This window comes from Dysidea avara, chromosome 15 (assembly GCF_963678975.1).
Source record: "Dysidea avara chromosome 15, odDysAvar1.4, whole genome shotgun sequence".
NCBI lineage: Eukaryota > Metazoa > Porifera > Demospongiae > Dictyoceratida > Dysideidae > Dysidea > Dysidea avara.
Window position 1 is genome coordinate 10,117,297 of NC_089286.1, and position 17,669 is coordinate 10,134,965.

At 37.9% G+C, this 17,669-nt stretch overlaps 3 protein-coding genes across 4 annotated transcripts; 2 read left to right on the forward strand and 1 right to left on the reverse strand.

Annotated features, from left to right (window-relative positions):
* Nucleotides 1-564: 564 nt before the first annotated feature.
* On the reverse strand, nucleotides 565-16,645 carry LOC136245472 (tripartite motif-containing protein 2-like). 2 transcript variants are annotated; one of them, XM_066037014.1, is made up of 3 exons: nucleotides 16,527-16,645; nucleotides 16,072-16,466; nucleotides 565-2,616 (listed from the first exon to the last, which is right to left on the reverse strand). In XM_066037014.1, the coding sequence occupies exons 2-3, from the start codon at nucleotides 16,448-16,450 to the stop codon at nucleotides 791-793; spliced, it is 2,205 nt and encodes a 734-aa protein (XP_065893086.1). In that variant the 5' UTR covers nucleotides 16,451-16,466; nucleotides 16,527-16,645; the 3' UTR covers nucleotides 565-790. The 2 variants fall into 2 exon arrangements, with proteins under 2 accessions (XP_065893086.1, XP_065893085.1); XM_066037013.1 differs by having other exon boundaries at nucleotides 16,522-16,639.
* LOC136245882 (tigger transposable element-derived protein 4-like) lies at nucleotides 7,344-9,172 on the forward strand. The gene has a single exon (XM_066037340.1). The coding sequence runs from the start codon at nucleotides 7,344-7,346 to the stop codon at nucleotides 9,000-9,002; it is 1,659 nt and encodes a 552-aa protein (XP_065893412.1). The 3' UTR covers nucleotides 9,003-9,172.
* Nucleotides 9,941-11,373, forward strand: LOC136245474 (uncharacterized). The gene is made up of 2 exons (XM_066037015.1): nucleotides 9,941-10,564; nucleotides 10,640-11,373. Exons 1-2 carry the CDS (start codon nucleotides 10,098-10,100, stop codon nucleotides 11,283-11,285), a joined length of 1,113 nt encoding a protein of 370 aa, XP_065893087.1. The 5' UTR covers nucleotides 9,941-10,097; the 3' UTR covers nucleotides 11,286-11,373.
* Nucleotides 16,646-17,669: the final 1,024 nt, after the last annotated feature.

Here is a 17,669-nt window from a genome sequence, read left to right on the forward strand (position 1 = left end):
TGAGCATCCACTGGTTTTCCCTGTTTGAGTAGCAATTGTTAACCATTTAAAGAGTTTACCATCATAACAGTTCAAGATTCACAGATGGTTAATAATTCACAATGATTATTAAGTTTTAAAAAATTAAAACATGGGAATAGAGATTTCTGAAAAAAGTAAAGAAAAAATAGTCAAACAAGCCAGCATGTTAAACACACACAGATCGGATGTACAACAGACAAGTGTGTATTTTACAGGAACCAAGAAAATGTTGTTTTCATGCATTTGAAACTCCCTTGGGGTAGAGCATCTCCTATTCTAAATTTGAATTAAAGCTGCCCAACCATCACTGAGATATGCACCTTCAAAGTTTGCCTTATTTTCTTCATCTTCTGCTGCTTTTTTCTTCTTTTCACTCCACTCACTATAATTCATGCATGCTTTAGTCGATTGACTGTAAATTTGGAGGGCAGTAAGAGCATAATGCCAATCTTGCCCACATAGTTACCATCAAGAGTAAAGATGGAGATGCAACCATGACCATTATCTGCGACTATGCACATACACGTTTTGAATGATGGAACACCTCGTCATTCAAATTATTAAATTGTACAAAAAACAAAATACAAACATGTTATACAATTCAGCTAGTATAAACAAGTGGAACAAATGTATATCAAACGATTATAAAAATAATAGTATGTGACAGATAATGAAATATAATAATATAGCTACACACATGTAATAAAACAAGATGTGTACAATAAAGTGTGATGTATTAGTACCAAAAGCAATTGTTAATTTTTTGTGGTTAATAATTACTAAAGATCTGAATCCTCTTGTTACCACAGTCGCTGATATAAACACTACCATTAGGACTACAGGCTATCCCATAAGGAGATGAAAATTGGCCAGTATTGGAACCACTGGACCCAAAGCAGTGTATAAAGACACCATCTTTGTCAAAGATTGATACACGATTGTTACCATATTCTGTTACCATAATGAAGCCACACAAGTCAACAGTCAGACTGGTTGGACTACTCAACTGACCCCTATTACTACCTGGTGTACCAATCTTGCCCACATAGTTACCATCAAGGGTAAAGATGGATATGCAGTGATTACCAAAGTCAGCAACAAGTACCTGATTGTTATCAGTGACTGCTACATCATAGGGCCTACTCAACTGACCTGATCCAATAGTGTGGATAAACTGACCATCACACTGGAACACTGAGATGCGGTTATTACTGTATTCAACAACAAACACTTTATCATTATATACTGCGATACCATCAGGACTAGATAGATCACCATCACCAGATCCACCCTTGCCAAACTCCAACAAATAGCCACCATTAATGTCAAACTTTTGTACCCTGTTGTTGTTAATATCAGCTACATACAAGTGGTTATTGTCATCAAATGCTAATCCTTCAGGACTACTAAGTCGACCATTTTCATTACCTTTGGACCCGAACCTCCTCACCAGTTGGTCTTGACTATCAAATATGCACACACAATGGTTGGAATGATCAACTACTGCCCACACACCATCTTTACCAAATGCAATGCCCCATAGATGGCCCATCCTCCCACCATCGTTAACTATCTTGCTAGGTTTATTTATTGCAGAGTATTGACGTGTCTGAACACTATAGGGGCTTCCTTTAATATGTTTACCATTAATAGTTATCAACAACTTTACCTCTCCAGTTTGATTAGCTAGAAAAGATGCTGTGTAGCTGCCATCTTGGTTGTCTTTTATTGGTACTGTAATGACATCTCCTGTTCTTGGTTGCACCTGCATAAAAACTTTACTAGCACCTTTAGTGCAAGGAACACCATTAGCACTTTTAGTAATAATTATCACCTTACACTCTTTACCTACAGGTATATGAGAAGGAATACCAGTGATGTCAGAATGTGCATGAGAAGCATCACCATAATATACCATGCTAAATTGTGGAAGAGAATGTTCTAATTCATGAAATGTCATATTTGTTGATTCTACTGATTCAGTGTCCAACTTGTTGTAGTTGTCTGTTAACCTCTTCACATCTTCAGTTACTTGTTTCTTCACAAATAATGCCTCTTGGTCTGATCCACTCTTCACAGCAAATTCACTCAGCTCCTTCACACTCTCCAGTTGTGCTTGTGTATACTCCATCTGTTCTAGTTGTAGTGAAACTGCTTTCTTCTTTTGTGCAGATACTTCACATAACTCTTTCTTTAGATCTTCTCTTTGTTGTTGTAATCGTCTTTGTAACTGCTCATAGTAAACATCAATTTGTTGTTCAACCTCACTGGCCTGTGACCCAATCCTATCCCTCGTGGAGGAGACTTTCTTGTGTGCTTTAGCTAGTCCATCAATCATCTTCTCTACTGGTTCCATAATCTTGTCCAACTCTGCTCTCTGCTTGTTAGCCATCTTCTTCACAGTGTTATGATCATGTCCATCCTCAAGACGATGCTCTCTTATTGTACAGTATTGACATACCAACTGCTCACATGTTTCACAGTACAAATTCAGTTCCATGTCATGTTCTGCACATAGCATTGGTTTGGGTTTAGGTCGTACGTTGACATCTTTCTTCTCGGATCTTATCTCCTTCAACATCATCATGTGGTGACCTATAAAGAAATATTTGGTCCGTATACATAAATAATTCTGCTGGACTAATTATGTCTAGTACAAATGGTTTGGCCAATGACACAGGAAAAAATGATCCTACCATATACACATGGTCTGGGTTAGCATTTAAACAGATACACTGTAGCTAATTGTATCTCTTCAGGTCTCTTTCTGTGTAGATATATGCAGTTTTTATTTAACTACTCTTTGAACTGAGAATTTCAAATGTGACTTGTCATGCAAGTATCTCTCATTTAAAATTATTCTCACTCTGCTCATTATATAATCTCATCTCACTCTACATGAAGTCTTTCACTCTGCAAATTTTAGCTAGTCGACATTGGTACATAAATTTTAGTAATGCACACAGCTATTATTAAAATTTTTAGCATTAACATCATTGCAGCCTTTTCTTGGCCGCCACTTTTGATTTCACAACTTTTTTCACTCAGGCTTTTTAAGGCTGCACCATTTTTTCACAGCTTGGCTGTTTTTGTGTGGATTTCACATCTTTTTGTACTTTATAAAGTCCCAAAACCAGCCTATGGCTGACTTTGAGGTTTGTTTTTACTCACATTTCTTTTTTTTCTATGTAGATATAATGATGACTATTGAAGGCAGACTTATTAATGTATTTCATTGCATGATTTAATTCAATATCATACAGTACGATAGTAACTGTATAGTAGAGACCACAAAGGAGTAGGCGTGGCCCACAAAATAAAACTACCCAAAAAGCAGCCTCAATTTTCCCTGACGACAATGAGGCAGTATTGGTGAGGTAAAACTAGGCCCAAACAAGCTTTCAGATCGACCCAAAACACTTTCAACAAGTTGCTATGGAATTTTAAAATTTTTTATTCAACTGAATTTTCTACTGACTGACTGACTGAGTAAGTAACTGACTGACTGATGCTTTCAGACAAACGTAACTCGATAACGGCTAAGGCTACGGGCTTGATTTTTTCACTAATCGACGTCGCTTTGGTCTGACAGGTGCCTTTTAGCATATCAGTGCCTCCTTTGTGTCCCATTCATCTTTGCTGACAGGGAAAGGTGTCGATTTGGTGTGAGCACGTGATGGCTTCCCTTTGAAACAGAAATCGTCAGTATTTTCATAGTGGCTATTTTGATTGCAAAGGTGCTTTTCAAACAGTTCTTGATTCGTATTACTGTGTAACGATGGGTTGAACATAGCTGACAGTGAAGCGCAATGGATACTTCACTTTTCAGATGATAATAATTAATAAAATTGGGGTGCAGCACTATTTCTTTTGGTATGCATAGATTGTAGAGGTGCTTCTGGAAAAGTTCTTAATTCGTATTGCTATGTAACGGGTTAAACATAGCCAACAGTGAAACGTAATGGATACTTCACTTTTCAGACGATAATTGATATAGCTGGGGCACGCGGCACCATTTCAGATGCGGTATGTGTGGGTTCACCAGTCATAATAAAATTATTTACAAAAAAGTTAACAAACAAGTACACAAAAAAATTTGGAATTTTCAACTAGAGTAGGGACCATAGCACATCGATAAAAAGTACTGAAACAAGCTGGAGTAGTGCACGATATTAAATCATAGTAAAACAATAAGGAGTTGTGCTCAAGATACCATAACAGAAATGCACAGTAGGGATATAACACTTCTTGTTGTTTTACTGTGATTTAATATCGTGCACTACTCCAGCTTGTTTCAGTACTTTTTATTGATGTGCTACTGGTTCCTACTCTAGTTGTATTTTTTCGTGTACTTGTTTGATAATATTAATGTAGTACTCTAATAGAGTGCACATTTTTTGAGGACTTCTAATAGAAAACATAGAATGTTCTAGAACAATCTAGTACTTCTATTGGTAGATCTATGAAATTACAAATGTTTGATTATAAGCAGATTTCAACTAGAAATTTCATTTATAAAGCAGAAGTTAAGTGAGATGATCAGCCAAGGTAACAGTGGTTCAGTGGTTAAGGATGCGGGTGTTAGGTATGGAGGTCCCTGGTTTGAACTCTGGTAAGGTTTTTTTTCCAAATTTGTTTTGCACACCTTTTTTACCCAGTGGTGACTGCTCTATTAGAGTATCTCGATCCCGCAATTTTACACTTGCTTGGTTTTTGAATTATAACTTTGTCGCTGCAACTCTATTGCTATTCAAACTATCAAAAGGCACTGCTACAATGATCAGCCTATCTACACACCAATTTTCTATACTTGGTTTACCCTGTAGCCGTGACAGAAATTTGATCTTTTTTACATAAATAAATGCTCATAACTCCTTGAATATTCCTCAGATTCACAACAAACTTGGTACGTGAATCCACCATTACGCGCTCTTCGTTTGTGCCCAAGATCGAGGCAAACGAGTTACACATTTGCATTTTATAGCAATTTTGGCAAAGTGTGCGAGAAGAAATTGAAGCCCCTGTATGGCATAAGAAAAAAAAAAGAAATTGAAATTTTTGAACGCCCATATCCTGCAAATGGCTGTTGCGAATTTAATCAAATTTGCTGTGTGGCGTACCCTACCTGGGGGGACAGCTATAATGCAAAAATGGTGTGCTTTGGAGAACGGGCAATGGAGCTATGCATGCGTGAAAAAGCTGTTTATTTCCTCCTGTCAATATAATCAAGGTGTGGTCACTAGCTTTCTTGGCCACACGACACACTACCATGTGTCTTGATTCGAGCAACACTTTTAATTGTAATTTCCACAGTGACTGAATTGATTTCAAAAGTGCTTTCTGTACTGTTATTTGTTTCACATCTACAATGCTGGAACAAAGCTGAAAAACAAAATGCAGTGGCAATGTCACTTTTCAGTAATCGATAGTCAGGGTGTGTTATTAAGTCAATCAATTGATTTTTAAAATATGCTTGGCCAAAGCAGTTCTTTCCTATGATGTGGTATCACCAAATATGTTATAAACAAACAAGTGTAAGGAAAATTTAGAAACTTAACTTCATTAGTGTCTCCAATACTCAAAATAGCACTAGCTTGTGATTACTGTTATACAGTGTGTGCTCTGACTAGCCACATGGTCTTCTGTTCATTGACCAAGTTATTTAAAAACAGGCTGAAACTATAAGAGTTATATAGGCATGAAATGAAGGCATGTAATTTCACAAAACCTTGCATGCTGATTTTTTCTTCTTTTTCCTACTTTTCAAACGGGTCATTCCATACCAAGTCAACAAAAAAAAATCCAGACCCCTTTTGATTTTCATGAAATTTGGCACAAACATGGACCCTTTCAAGAAACTTTCTCGCACCAAAATTTGGCTCATTTCATTGGTCTCCCTTTAAGTTATGACTGCTCATAGTTTCTGCTGAAATTTTTATTTTGCTTACATGTCTTCAATAAAATGACCATAACTTTGCTTGTGATTCACGTAGAAACTTCTGGTGTAGATTTTTGAACTCCTTATTAAATTCTCTTTCAGGTAATATATAATGTTTTATAATTGCTCAAAGGAAAAAGTCAAACCACAAAATGTAGCTTTTCCCTTTGATCTTAATTTTCAAAAATATATATTCTTTAATTACATTTAATTTTGGTTTACATGTTGCTCTATTACCTATCATTCACCACTGTGAGTTTATAGTTGGGACCAATAGTAGATCATGAATTATAAGTGTTAATGTGTAACCTTGTAATTACTGCTGTTTGTATGGTTCAAGTATGCAAAGATGCGATACCAATTGTAAATAACTTTATATAATACTATGTCACAATCATTTTATACATTGTTGGTTTGTTAATTTGTTTATGTTGTGTAAGAAAACCCAATAAAAGCTATAGTAGTGAAATATTGAACTTGATGACATTTTCACTAGCTACAGTAACTGCTACTGTTAGTATTTAATGCTGATTGTTGATATGCAAGTACTGTGACATATTTTGATAAACAAATGTATATCTACAGTGGAACCTCTATTAACGGACACTCCGAATAGCGGACACTTCCGTGTTACGGACAGTAAACTATGGTCCCAGCCGTTTGCTAATTGTTTTCAATGTATTAATAACCTCTGCACAACGGACACCTCCTTGTAACGGACAACGGACAGTCGACAAGTACCCTCTGGTACCATACGCGTATGCTCTTACCTCTAAATAACGGACGCCACTGAAGCGCTTAATTTAGGTGCTCGAGAGGAATCACTATAGTAGCTATAATGATATTTACATATTCTACACAATTTACAATAGCTTTTTTTCTTTCAAAGGTGCAATTAATTCCTTCAGTTTGTTAATGTAAGGTGCAGGTCCATACAAGCGGTATTTGCAGGGTAACTCGACGCCATAGCCAGCTCCTCGGTTAACTCTCTCACCGGTTACTTCCACGAAGCCTACGTTCACATCTCTTTGAAGAAATTGTGATATTAATCTAGTTAAATTAAATGGGACATGTCCAACTATTTCTTCGTCTTTCATGATGGCGACAGAGTTAACATCGACTTCATTGTCAGGCTCTCTTCTTAACGGTAAAACTTCGTCAACTTCATATTCCCACTTATCCATGTATGCATGGTACCCTCGGATATATGAATCAAACTCGTAGACAACAACACGCTCAGGATGAGCAACAATGTGAGCCATGATGACGCTTTTCTACACTTTCTACACGCAATAAACACGTGTTATAACTAATTGTACTTGTCAGTAACTAATTGGCGACAATGATTGCACCTGTCTATAACTAATTGGTATAATCAGTGACAATGGCGGATTCTTGCTCAACACGCCGAAAGCACCTGACGCTCAAGCAGAAGATAGAAGTTATACAAGAGGCAAAGAAAAATCCTAAGCTAGGGGTCAGAGGTTTATGTCAACGTTTTAACTGTGGGAAGACTCAGATTGCAACTGTTTTAAAAGAGAAAGAGCAGCTATTGGCTTTGTATGAAAGTAATGCCTCTGATAAATCTTGCAAAGTAAGCCTCCGCACGCGAAAGTCTGACTTCAGTGAAGTAAATGAAGTATTGTATAAGTGGTACCTGTTGGCTTGTTCTAAAAACATTTACCCAGCAGGCCCACAGCTTGTAGTGAAGGCAAAAGAAATTGCAGAGCGTCTAGGGAGAGGCGAATTCAAAGGCTCCAATGGATGGCTGGAGAAATGGAAAAGAAAATACAATATTAAACAACTGACAGTAAGTGGAGAAAGCGGTGATGTTTCTGGTGCAACTGTGGACTCGTGGAAAGAGCGACTCCCTGAGGTTTTGCAAGGCTATGCAAAAAGGGACATATGGAACCTAGATGAAACTGGTGTGTTTTGGAAAGCATTACCTGAACGTGGTTTTGTCCAAAAAGGTCGGTCTTGCAAAGGTGGAAAGAAAAGCAAACAAAGGTTTACCATAGCATTCATCGCAAATGCAGATGGTGGTAAAGAAAAGCCTGTTGTTATCTGGAAGTATGAGAACCCGAGATGTTTTAAAAATCTTAATAAGAGTCTTCTTCCTGTCTCTTATTTCAGCCAGTCCAAGGCATGGATGACTGGGGATATCTTGGATAGGATTCTTAAAAAGATAAATCAAAGTTTGAGGGCTCAGTCTCGGTTTGTTGCTTTACTGATGGATAATGCTGGATGCCATCCCCCTGAAATAAAAGATAAGTACAGCAATGTTAAGGTTGTATTCCTTCCAGCAAATACCACTTCTCGATTGCAGCCACTAGATCTAGGGATAATTAAGAATTTCAAATTTCACTATCGCCAGTTGTTTTTGCAATATGTTCTTACCAAAATTGAAGAATGTGATACTGCATCACAGGTAGCAGAGTCGCTGAATGTTTTGAAGGCCATCCACTTTGTCAGTGAAGCTTGGGAAAAGGTGAAACCAGAGACTATATGCAAATGTTTTCGGTCAGCTGGTGTACTTGACAAAGATCTCAATGTCACTACTTGTAATGTGGGTCAAGATGATGCTGATCCATTCCTAGCAGTAGATAGCGAATTTCACCTCCATGATTTGATCCCTCAAGTTGTAAGTGATGGCGCCTGTTCTGTTGACGAGTACCTTGATGGTGATGGATCTTTACCAGTGTGCCGTGAGCTATCTGAGGAGCACTGGGAAGAAGAGTTCCTTGCTGCAGCCTGCTCCTCTGAGCCAGATTCAATAGACGATGAGGAGGATTGTGTGGCAGGTGACGTAGAAATGGAAGTGGTTGAAGCTGTACCAAAGATTGACACATTCAAGGATGCAATGAAAAATCTAGAAGATGTCCAACTATTTCTACAAAACAAAGGTTTTACAGAAGAAGCTTTGAAAGTTGGTTCAATGGTTACTACTGTAGCTCGCCTGTATTGTTCATCTCTTGTATTTAGTAAGCAAACAACTTTAGATAGTTATTTTTCAAAGCAGAGTGAAGAACAGCTTAGTGACTGACTATGTGCATAGGTGTGAACTGTTGTTATAGTGTAATCAATCTTCAAACATTATAATTATGCTGTGTATGATATTATATGCATAAAATATTTCAACCTCCTTACAAAGGACACCTCCATATAAAGGACACTTAAGCTTGGTCCGTGGGTGTCCGCTATATAGAGGTTCCACTGTATAGTGGAAACTGTCTAAGCCAGTCAGGGCAAATTTTTTTGGCCTTAATATTCGGGTGGCTATTTATCATTAAGTACGGTAGTACTTAATGGTAGGGATCGTCAAGGTTCACGATTTCCCGCCAAAAAATTACGCACCAAAAGCAGACTTGCAAAACCATCTTGGCGATTCAGCAGTATTGTATTACAAAAGTGAAGCACGATTTCGCCTTCAAAACGGCACGAAATGCATCCTATGAGTTTCGACGAATTTAAAAAAAAATTCTATCTGATCGAATTTTCTAGTGACTGACTCCCTAACTGATGCCTTCAGCCAGGCCTAGCGGGAAGATGGCAACAGCTACAGTCCTACTTCTTGCATGAAAACGGCTCGCTTTGCCTATAGATTAAACCTTTCCTACACCGATAGAAATACAATCCTTGCGCTAGGGTCTTACCTTTCATCGTTCTTTAATGTCGCCATCGTCCTGGATTCACTACAGGTAGTGTTAATAACTCCACAAATGGCTTCAATGTACGGCGCCGTCCGTTTCAATAAGAGTGCTCGCTAAATAGAGTAATCATAATCTTTGCAGTAAAATATTCCAATACACGTGGTTGAAAGTTCGAAGTTGATTTTGAGCAGGAAGAGCGAGCTGTTCACAATCGGGAAGCTTTGTATGTGTAAGTGAATATATTTAGCGACTTATATCTTTTGTTTCTGGCAAAGTTAACCGGCAAAATTAATATTGCTTGCGTTTGTAAACTGCTTGCGTTTGTAAACTGCTTGCATTTGTAAACACATTTCTTTGCTGTAAACAACGTATCTACCTCAAGTATTTGAGCGATATTAGAAATAATTCTTAGCAAAATAGCGTTAGCTAAGGGTATTGTGGTTATTATTGCTTTGTGTGTTTTCTCTGAGGCAATATTGGGTGTGGCAATGCCTTCGAAGGAAGCGGCGCGGGAGAGTAGAAAGAAGGAGAATAACAGGGCGTACTATGAAGCTCATAGAGAGTCTATACTCTCAGAGAGAAAGGACAAGTACAGCAGTGAATGCCGATCACAGCGTCATGCTAATGAGTACTACAAAAATGTAACAGCGTCGCGTGAGAAATCAGCTGAAGCCACCAAAACATCATTTAACAAAGATTTGGCAAAGTCTCGCATTGAGTCAGCGGAAAGGCAAAGGGAATACTACCATCAAGACTTGGAAAAGTCTCGCACTGAAGTTGCAAAAAAGAAAAGGGAACACTACCATCAAGACTTGGAAAAGTCTCGTGTGGATTCTGCAGAGAGCACTAAAGAACATTACCGCAAGGATGTTGCCAAATCCCATGCTGCTACTAGATCCTCAACCAGCAAGTACTATTCTAATATTGAGAAACTGTGCAAAGAATCTAAACACAGGTAATGTTGTTTCACTTAATTCCTTAATTAATTTTATTTTCTCGTCACTTTTATGTATTCTTTCTGTTGCTATAGGTACTTGCTTAAGCCGCCAACTGAATCTCAAATGCATTCGTGTGTGGATAGCATGATCGAGGGTCTCTTGCAGCAGAAGGAAACATGCTCTGCAATTGTCAATAGATTTACAAAACTGTTTTACTCCATTGTAGATGAAATGTCACTTACCACCAGGAAAAAGACTGCTTGTAGAATAGTATCCAGAAAGCTCATGCATGAAGCACTGTCAACTAGGAAAACCAGTGTTGGGGTACTTTTAAGAAGTCTTAGGAAAATTTCAGGTATCCAACTAGTCAGTGAAGATGACTTGGAAATACAATTACACTCTTCAGCTTCTGAGCCATACTACTATGAGACTGCCTACAAGTTCTCAGCTCCTGAAGAGGTTACAATTGTTGACCATGATAACAGATGTCTTGTGACCAGGTCAAAGTCCTCTGATCCACAGGAGTGTCCTTTGTACAGCACTGTGATTCCAGTTGATGAGAGAGGGCGTTGTGTGTTAGCTGAAGAAGTTGGCACAGGTAGAACCAGTGATGACCGCCCTAAAAGCTGGAGGTGCAGTGAACTCTGTAAACAACTGACTGATGAAGAGATGGATGAAATCCTACAAATCAAGTTGGCATTTGAAAGGCCCTTAGAAGAAGTAAACCATGGACATTGAAGAAATAGTAACTTTAGTGTCCTGTGTAATAGAAACTGCATGCACATAAAAGATAAGATTCATGCAATGTTTGTAAAAAGTACACAAACAAGTGGAAACAAGAGAGATTATCTACCACCTGAAGTCATGCTAGTACACACATAATCCCTACTTCAGTGCCATTATATCTTAAATCTTGGCAACTGAAGTAGCGATTACGTGTGTACTAGCATGACTTCAGGTGGTAGATAATCTCTCTTGTTTCAGTACTTTTTATTACTTTGATCCCTACTCATATTGAAAATTCCTAATTTTTTGTTCCACTTGTATAGTTTGATGATGTGTATAAAGTCTTACTAGAACAACTTAAAGTTGGCTCTTAATAGAAAGGTGGCCTTTCATTACAGGTGATCACTAAGAAAGTTCCAAAATTTGAAACACTTACAAACAAAACATAATATTATGTAGCTGCATTCTTTGTTCTTAACACAGGCACGAAAGTCTGTTCAACGTACACCTTCAAAAATTCAATTGTGTACTGATATCAATGTATCAGATTTCATTGCATGTCAAAATTACATGTGAATGATTATAGAGACCGTCATGCAATATGCACCACTTTCAGTCTCAACCTTTACTATAATGCTCTGATTTAATTTTGAAGTTACTTGCCTTGACCCTTTCTTTAATCGATTGTTGATGTATTTCACTTAAAGCTATAGATATGTATCAGTGTGCAATTGCTGTAGTGAACCTTTGTACAATGTAATTTCTATGGAACATTTCTATGATTCTATGATTCTCAATTATAGAATCAAATTATGAGCTACATTGCGATTTTTATCATGATACAGTTGATGTATGGAGTTTAAGCCAGTTACCCTAGTGCCAAAATTTCTGGGCCTTAATATGCAGGTAGCTGCTTAATACATTTGCATAACTGTATAACAACAATAATTTAAAATTGGCCCTTATGGAGTGGTGGCCTTTCTATACAGGTGGCTACTTTCCACTCAATTCCATCAAATTTAGACGAGTAAGACAATATATAGTGGTTTTAGAAGTGTACATTTTTCCAGCAAAGGCATTGTTTATAGGTACAAACATATAAAGGTGGCCTTTAAGTGGTCAGTAGTAGACTTTCCCTTTCAAAGTATGATTCAAAAGTGATATACAGTGTAACATACCGTATTTTATTGGTTAATAGCCGTGGGTACTATAACTTTCAGCAAGGAAAATGATGCGGGTACTATGCGAAGGTGGCTACTATGTGCTTGTGTGGCAGTAGCTGTGGAATTTATATGGATTTTCAAATAGCTGGCCTTGTATAACCATCCTTTAACAATGTTAATCCACTTGGCTCCTCTCGGAAATGCTATTTCCAGGCTTAAAACAACCCTTTGCTTAGTTTCTCATTCAAATGTGTGTCATCAACACTTGTATCAGCATATTCAGATACAAACCATGGCTCTTATCCGAGGGCGGCTCTTATGACAGTAATTCAAGGTTGTGCTGCAGCTACTATCCGGGGGCAACTATTATGTGAGCTGCGGCTGTTAACAGGTCAAATACGGTATCTTAGTAGCTACCTTAAAGGCCACCTTTTTATAACAGCCAACTTAAAATAGAATATTTCTACTATAATGCAACTATATGAAGCAGCTATCTAGGTATTAAGGCCAAGAAGCTTTGGATATCACTAAGACATGGCATTTCGATTCCACTTTACATGTACATAAGTATGAATAACTGTGTCGTTTGCATCCATTATACACACGTATAAGATTGGAAACTACAGTATCATCATAATCTGTGGCCGAATATTATTATTATATAGTAAGTAAAATTGAAAGAATAGATTGGAATATCATTAGTTGTACAGTAAATCCTTTATAAAATAGCTACCTCTATAATAAGACCACCTTGTTATAGTGGCCACCTCTATTTTATAGGGCACTGAACTTACAGCAAAAACATAATCAGTGATTCCTTTATTAGGCAGCCTTATTATTGCTCCGACTTTCTTAGCTTTAAAAGTGGCTCTGTTATTATGGTTTCAGTGTACTGAGCCCTTGTCAATACAAACCCTAACTATATTATTTTAATGCATAAAATGATTTTTGACATACTAATATAAGGTTACTTGCAACTGGTATTGGAAATTACACTAAAAATACCATACAAACAGCAGTGATTACAAGGCTACACATTAACACTTATAACTCATGATCTACTGTCCCAACTTTAAACTCACAGTGGTGAATGATAGGTATTAGAGCAACATGTAAACCAAAAATAAATTTAATTAAATAATATATATTTTTGGAAATTAAGATCAAAGGAAAAAGCTACATGTTTGTGGTATGACCTTTTCCTTAGAGCAATTATAAAAAATTATATATCACCTGAAAGAGAATTTAATAAGGATTTCAAAGCTCTAAACCAGAAGTTTCTATGTCAATCACACACAAAGTTATGGCCATTTTATTGAAGACATGTAAGCAAAATAAAATTTTCAGCAGAAACTTTGAGTGGTCATAACTTAAAGGGAGACCAATGAAATGAGCCAAATTTTTGTGTAAGAAAGTTTCTTGATAGGGTCCACGTTTGTGCCAAATTTCATGAAAATCAAAAGGGGTCCAGATTTTTTTTCTCGTTGATTTGGTATGGAATGACCCAAACATACTTTATAGGCTCTGCCTTTACCAAGTACTTTAATCATAATAAAACAATGTCCATTTGGTTCCACTTAGGGTACTTAGAGAATCTCTAAGTCACTCTCTAGGGTTCCTATGGATACAAATGCATGAAAATAGTAAGAAGAAAATATCCTGACCACCTGGCAGACTCCTGTAAGCGTTCGAGCGTTAATCGGATGGCTGCAGGTTCGAGGCCGCCCAGGTCCAGTCATGGATTTTTTCTTCTTTCTCCTACTTTTCAAACATACTTAGTGCAGTTAATATAAACATGTTAGGCCTTTATGAGGCCTTCTGGTATACAGGCTCTGCCTTTACCAGGTACTTTAATCATAATCATCATAATATAAACATCACATGGGGGTATATCCATTCACTGGACTGGACTGCTGGACTCAAACGTTTATTTTGTTTTCTTGCCTTTTACGGCCAAACATAACCACAGAAGTATTTCAGTAATCAACACCTTTACCACTAGACATAAAATTTGCACAGAAGACATATAAAATTCACACATATAAGGTGGCACTGAAAGCAGCCACACAAAAGTTAATTGTACAACATGTTTGTGGTAATGCGCGAACAAATGTCGGAAATTCATAGACCACAGCAAAGCGTCTCAGTGGACTAACAGAACAAGTTCTGTTAGACTGCCTAGCTACCTTTGTTGATACAACTAACGTTATTCACACTTTTAAAACCATTAGCTTGTCACAATTCTGGTTATTTCACTGGCAAACGGTACAGACCGCGCCCTGATTAGCCACACTGTCTCCTTTCTTGCTAAATAACTCCAAAATTATGCACCACAGACCACCAAAATTTGGTATAGGAGTTGGGTAAGCGATACTCTACAATAGACTTTCGCGATTCGGATTTGATGGAGTTGTTAGCCAATGTTGTATCCCATAGGTGTGCATTTTCACTACTTTCCATGTTGTTATCAGTGAAAAGGAAAGCGTAGAATTGTTCTACAAGGTAAGAAATGGTTGAAACCGAAGTGGCTTAGCGCTAGGTTGTTCATTGTCCAAGTTATTTTAAAAATCAGGTTAAAAGTTGAATTTTATAGGCAAAAAAATGAAGGCGTGTTATTTCACGAAACTTTATATGCTAAACTAAAGCATCACAGGCTATCACAACAGCTTTTTAGGTGCAGATTAAGTTGTACACTAGCGAAGTTTTGGGCCACCCTAAAATAGCTCATTAGGCACGTGGGTTGGAACAAATTGTTTTGTGCGGCTGGACTTAATCGGTTCAGCGCCACCTTAAAACTTCAGTGTAGTTTCTTGCCTATTGCTACCAACGATGCAAGCACTGTGTACTATTAACACTGCTAATGCATTAGTCTGTTTTCTCTATCCTTTTGTAAAATTAACATAAAATTTTGTCAGCTGCATTGCCTAGCCTTTCAGCAGTCTGCATATTCACTATAGATTTGCAAGCTCCATGGCTTATAATGCTTCTAATTAGCAACAAGTGTGCAGTGTTCAGTTAGCCAAAGAAATGCTTCCTAATGTGCACAAGCTGCATCTTATAAACTACACAAGAATTTAATTATCAACTTATCATACCATTAAATATATTGGTAAGACTAGACTATGGTTGTACACACAGCTGTATGTGCCTCTAAATGCAAGACCAGACACTAAGAACCTTGAATGTCTGATATTCATTATATTATCGCTAATTACTTTTAGTGGTTGAAAAAGGTGTTTAAGCAAACTTCATGTGAGTCCAGTGATCCAGTCCAGTCCAGTAATCCAGTTCAGTGAATGGATACACCCCATCACAGGCTATCACAACAGGTAATACAGTAGCAAAAGTTTGGACCATGCTAAAATAGTTCATGGGTTGTAACAAATTTGTTTTGTGCAGCTAGTTCAGCACTACCTTAACCGGATAAATGCAACGTGCAAAATGTAATTGTCAAAATGTCCTTTGATTCATTTAAAAAAGTGTAGTAGCTATACTGCAAGACGGACATACATATATGGTCAGCATGTAGGGGGTGGAGTTATACAAGCACAACTCAGTGACCCAGTTGGACCAAATTACAACACAGATGGTCTACTTGGACCACTTATGCCCAGAGTGTTTGTGTGTTGACTGACCTTGATATTCTCTGCTGTACTTGTGGGACTCATGACAGTGGTTACACAGGAACACACCACAGTCAACACATAAAACTATTCCTGGATCATTCCTAATGCAATTGTCACACTTCACATCCTCATCTCCTTCTAGTTTCTCCTTCAGAGCCATTTCATCCACGATACGATTGATGAAGAAATTGTTTGGCAAGTCCTTCACACCTCCAGAGGGAGCCACACTCGTTTTCCTACACTCTGGGCAAGTAATGCTGGATCCCACCTGTAACTTCACCAGACACTCCTCACAGTACGAGTGGTAACAAGGGAGATATTTTGGTTTCTTGTACAGCTCGTAACAAACAGGACACGTTAAGACCATTTTAATTTTTTTCGCGGCCATTTTTCTGGAGTTGAACCTGGGGTAAAAGGCATAGCATGTCTAGACGCAATCTGAACAAGAAACACTGTTACCTTACTAAGTTAGGCAATGAAAGCAACAGTAGAACTTTAATTCTGCGTAACAAAACTTCTCGCAAGATCAACCTCGTAATCTTGGGCGACACAAGTAAAAAAATATCGATACCGAACCGATACCGAACCGATACCAGAATGTCCGATACTTTGGTATTTTTTTTTTAACTTTGGTATCGAGTACTTTTTACGAAGAATCGGAAATTTCGATCCTCGGTGAGATGTCACGCTGCAAGTGGTCCCCCGCCGCAAGTGGTCCGGCCGGACCAACTACCGCGCCTCAACTGAGTAGTCCGGCCGGACCATGTAAAGTTGCTGCAGATGGTCCGCCCTGCTGCAGATGGTCCCCCCAAAGAAATCTTCACTATCAGCTTCCCAGTCAGTGCTAGCTCAACGTCTTGATCAAAACGCACTGCCCTCCACGGAATACGAGTCTTGAAGCAGTGAAGCGAAATTTGAGTAATGCATGACCTATTCTTAAACATATAATTCTGAACATTGCATTTGCACGTGGTTCTTAATTTGTATAACGCCTTCTGGGCACCAGTGTCCCTTTTGATCCCCTTTCAAAAATACTGACAAAACATACTCTAATAGAGCAGTCAGTCAAATCATGATCAAATAGAACAGTCACCACTATGATATAGCTTAGTGTCATGTAGTCATCCACATGCAGCTGTCAGCAGTATATGTGACAGGATAACACTAAGATGCATCTCCAGTAGAGGCTATAAATAAAGCTTTTGGGAATCTTCACCACTTCGGAGTAACTTGCAATGCTCAATTTACCATCTCCACTTTCCAGAGGCCATGACACACCACCCGAATAGTTGGCTAGTTATCCCAGTTCTATAATAAAACATGATTTAATCTCTATACTGTAATTTAGGCTGGAGTATGGTTAGACAGCTGTTCTACCAATGTGAAAATCATTATTTACTTGGATATAGGCTTGGACAGTGATCGGGAACTACTAGCTGACAACCCTTGTACATTTCATTTTTTATGCCAGTGTATAGTAGATGTTCCAACACACCCCGCCCCCTTTAACGTAACTCTTTAAGTATAAGTAATGTAATTTTTATAAATAATGTAATATGGTAAGTATAAATTTTTGATTTTTAATGGCCGGTAGCCTTGAGCTAGTG

Coding starts and splice junctions, on each gene's coding strand:
- LOC136245882 (XM_066037340.1), top strand. CDS start 7,344: ATGGCGGATTCTTGCTCAACACGCCGAAAGCACCTGACGCTCAAGCAG.
- LOC136245474 (XM_066037015.1), top strand. CDS start 10,098: ATGCCTTCGAAGGAAGCGGCGCGGGAGAGTAGAAAGAAGGAGAATAAC. Junction 10,565..10,639: donor TGCAAAGAATCTAAACACAG/GTAATGTTGTTT, acceptor CTGTTGCTATAG/GTACTTGCTTAAGCCGCCAA.
- LOC136245472 (XM_066037014.1), bottom strand. CDS start 16,450: ATGGCCGCGAAAAAAATTAAAATGGTCTTAACGTGTCCTGTTTGTTAC. Junction 2,617..16,071: donor GTACAGCAGAGAATATCAAG/GTCAGTCAACAC, acceptor ATTTCTTTATAG/GTCACCACATGATGATGTTG.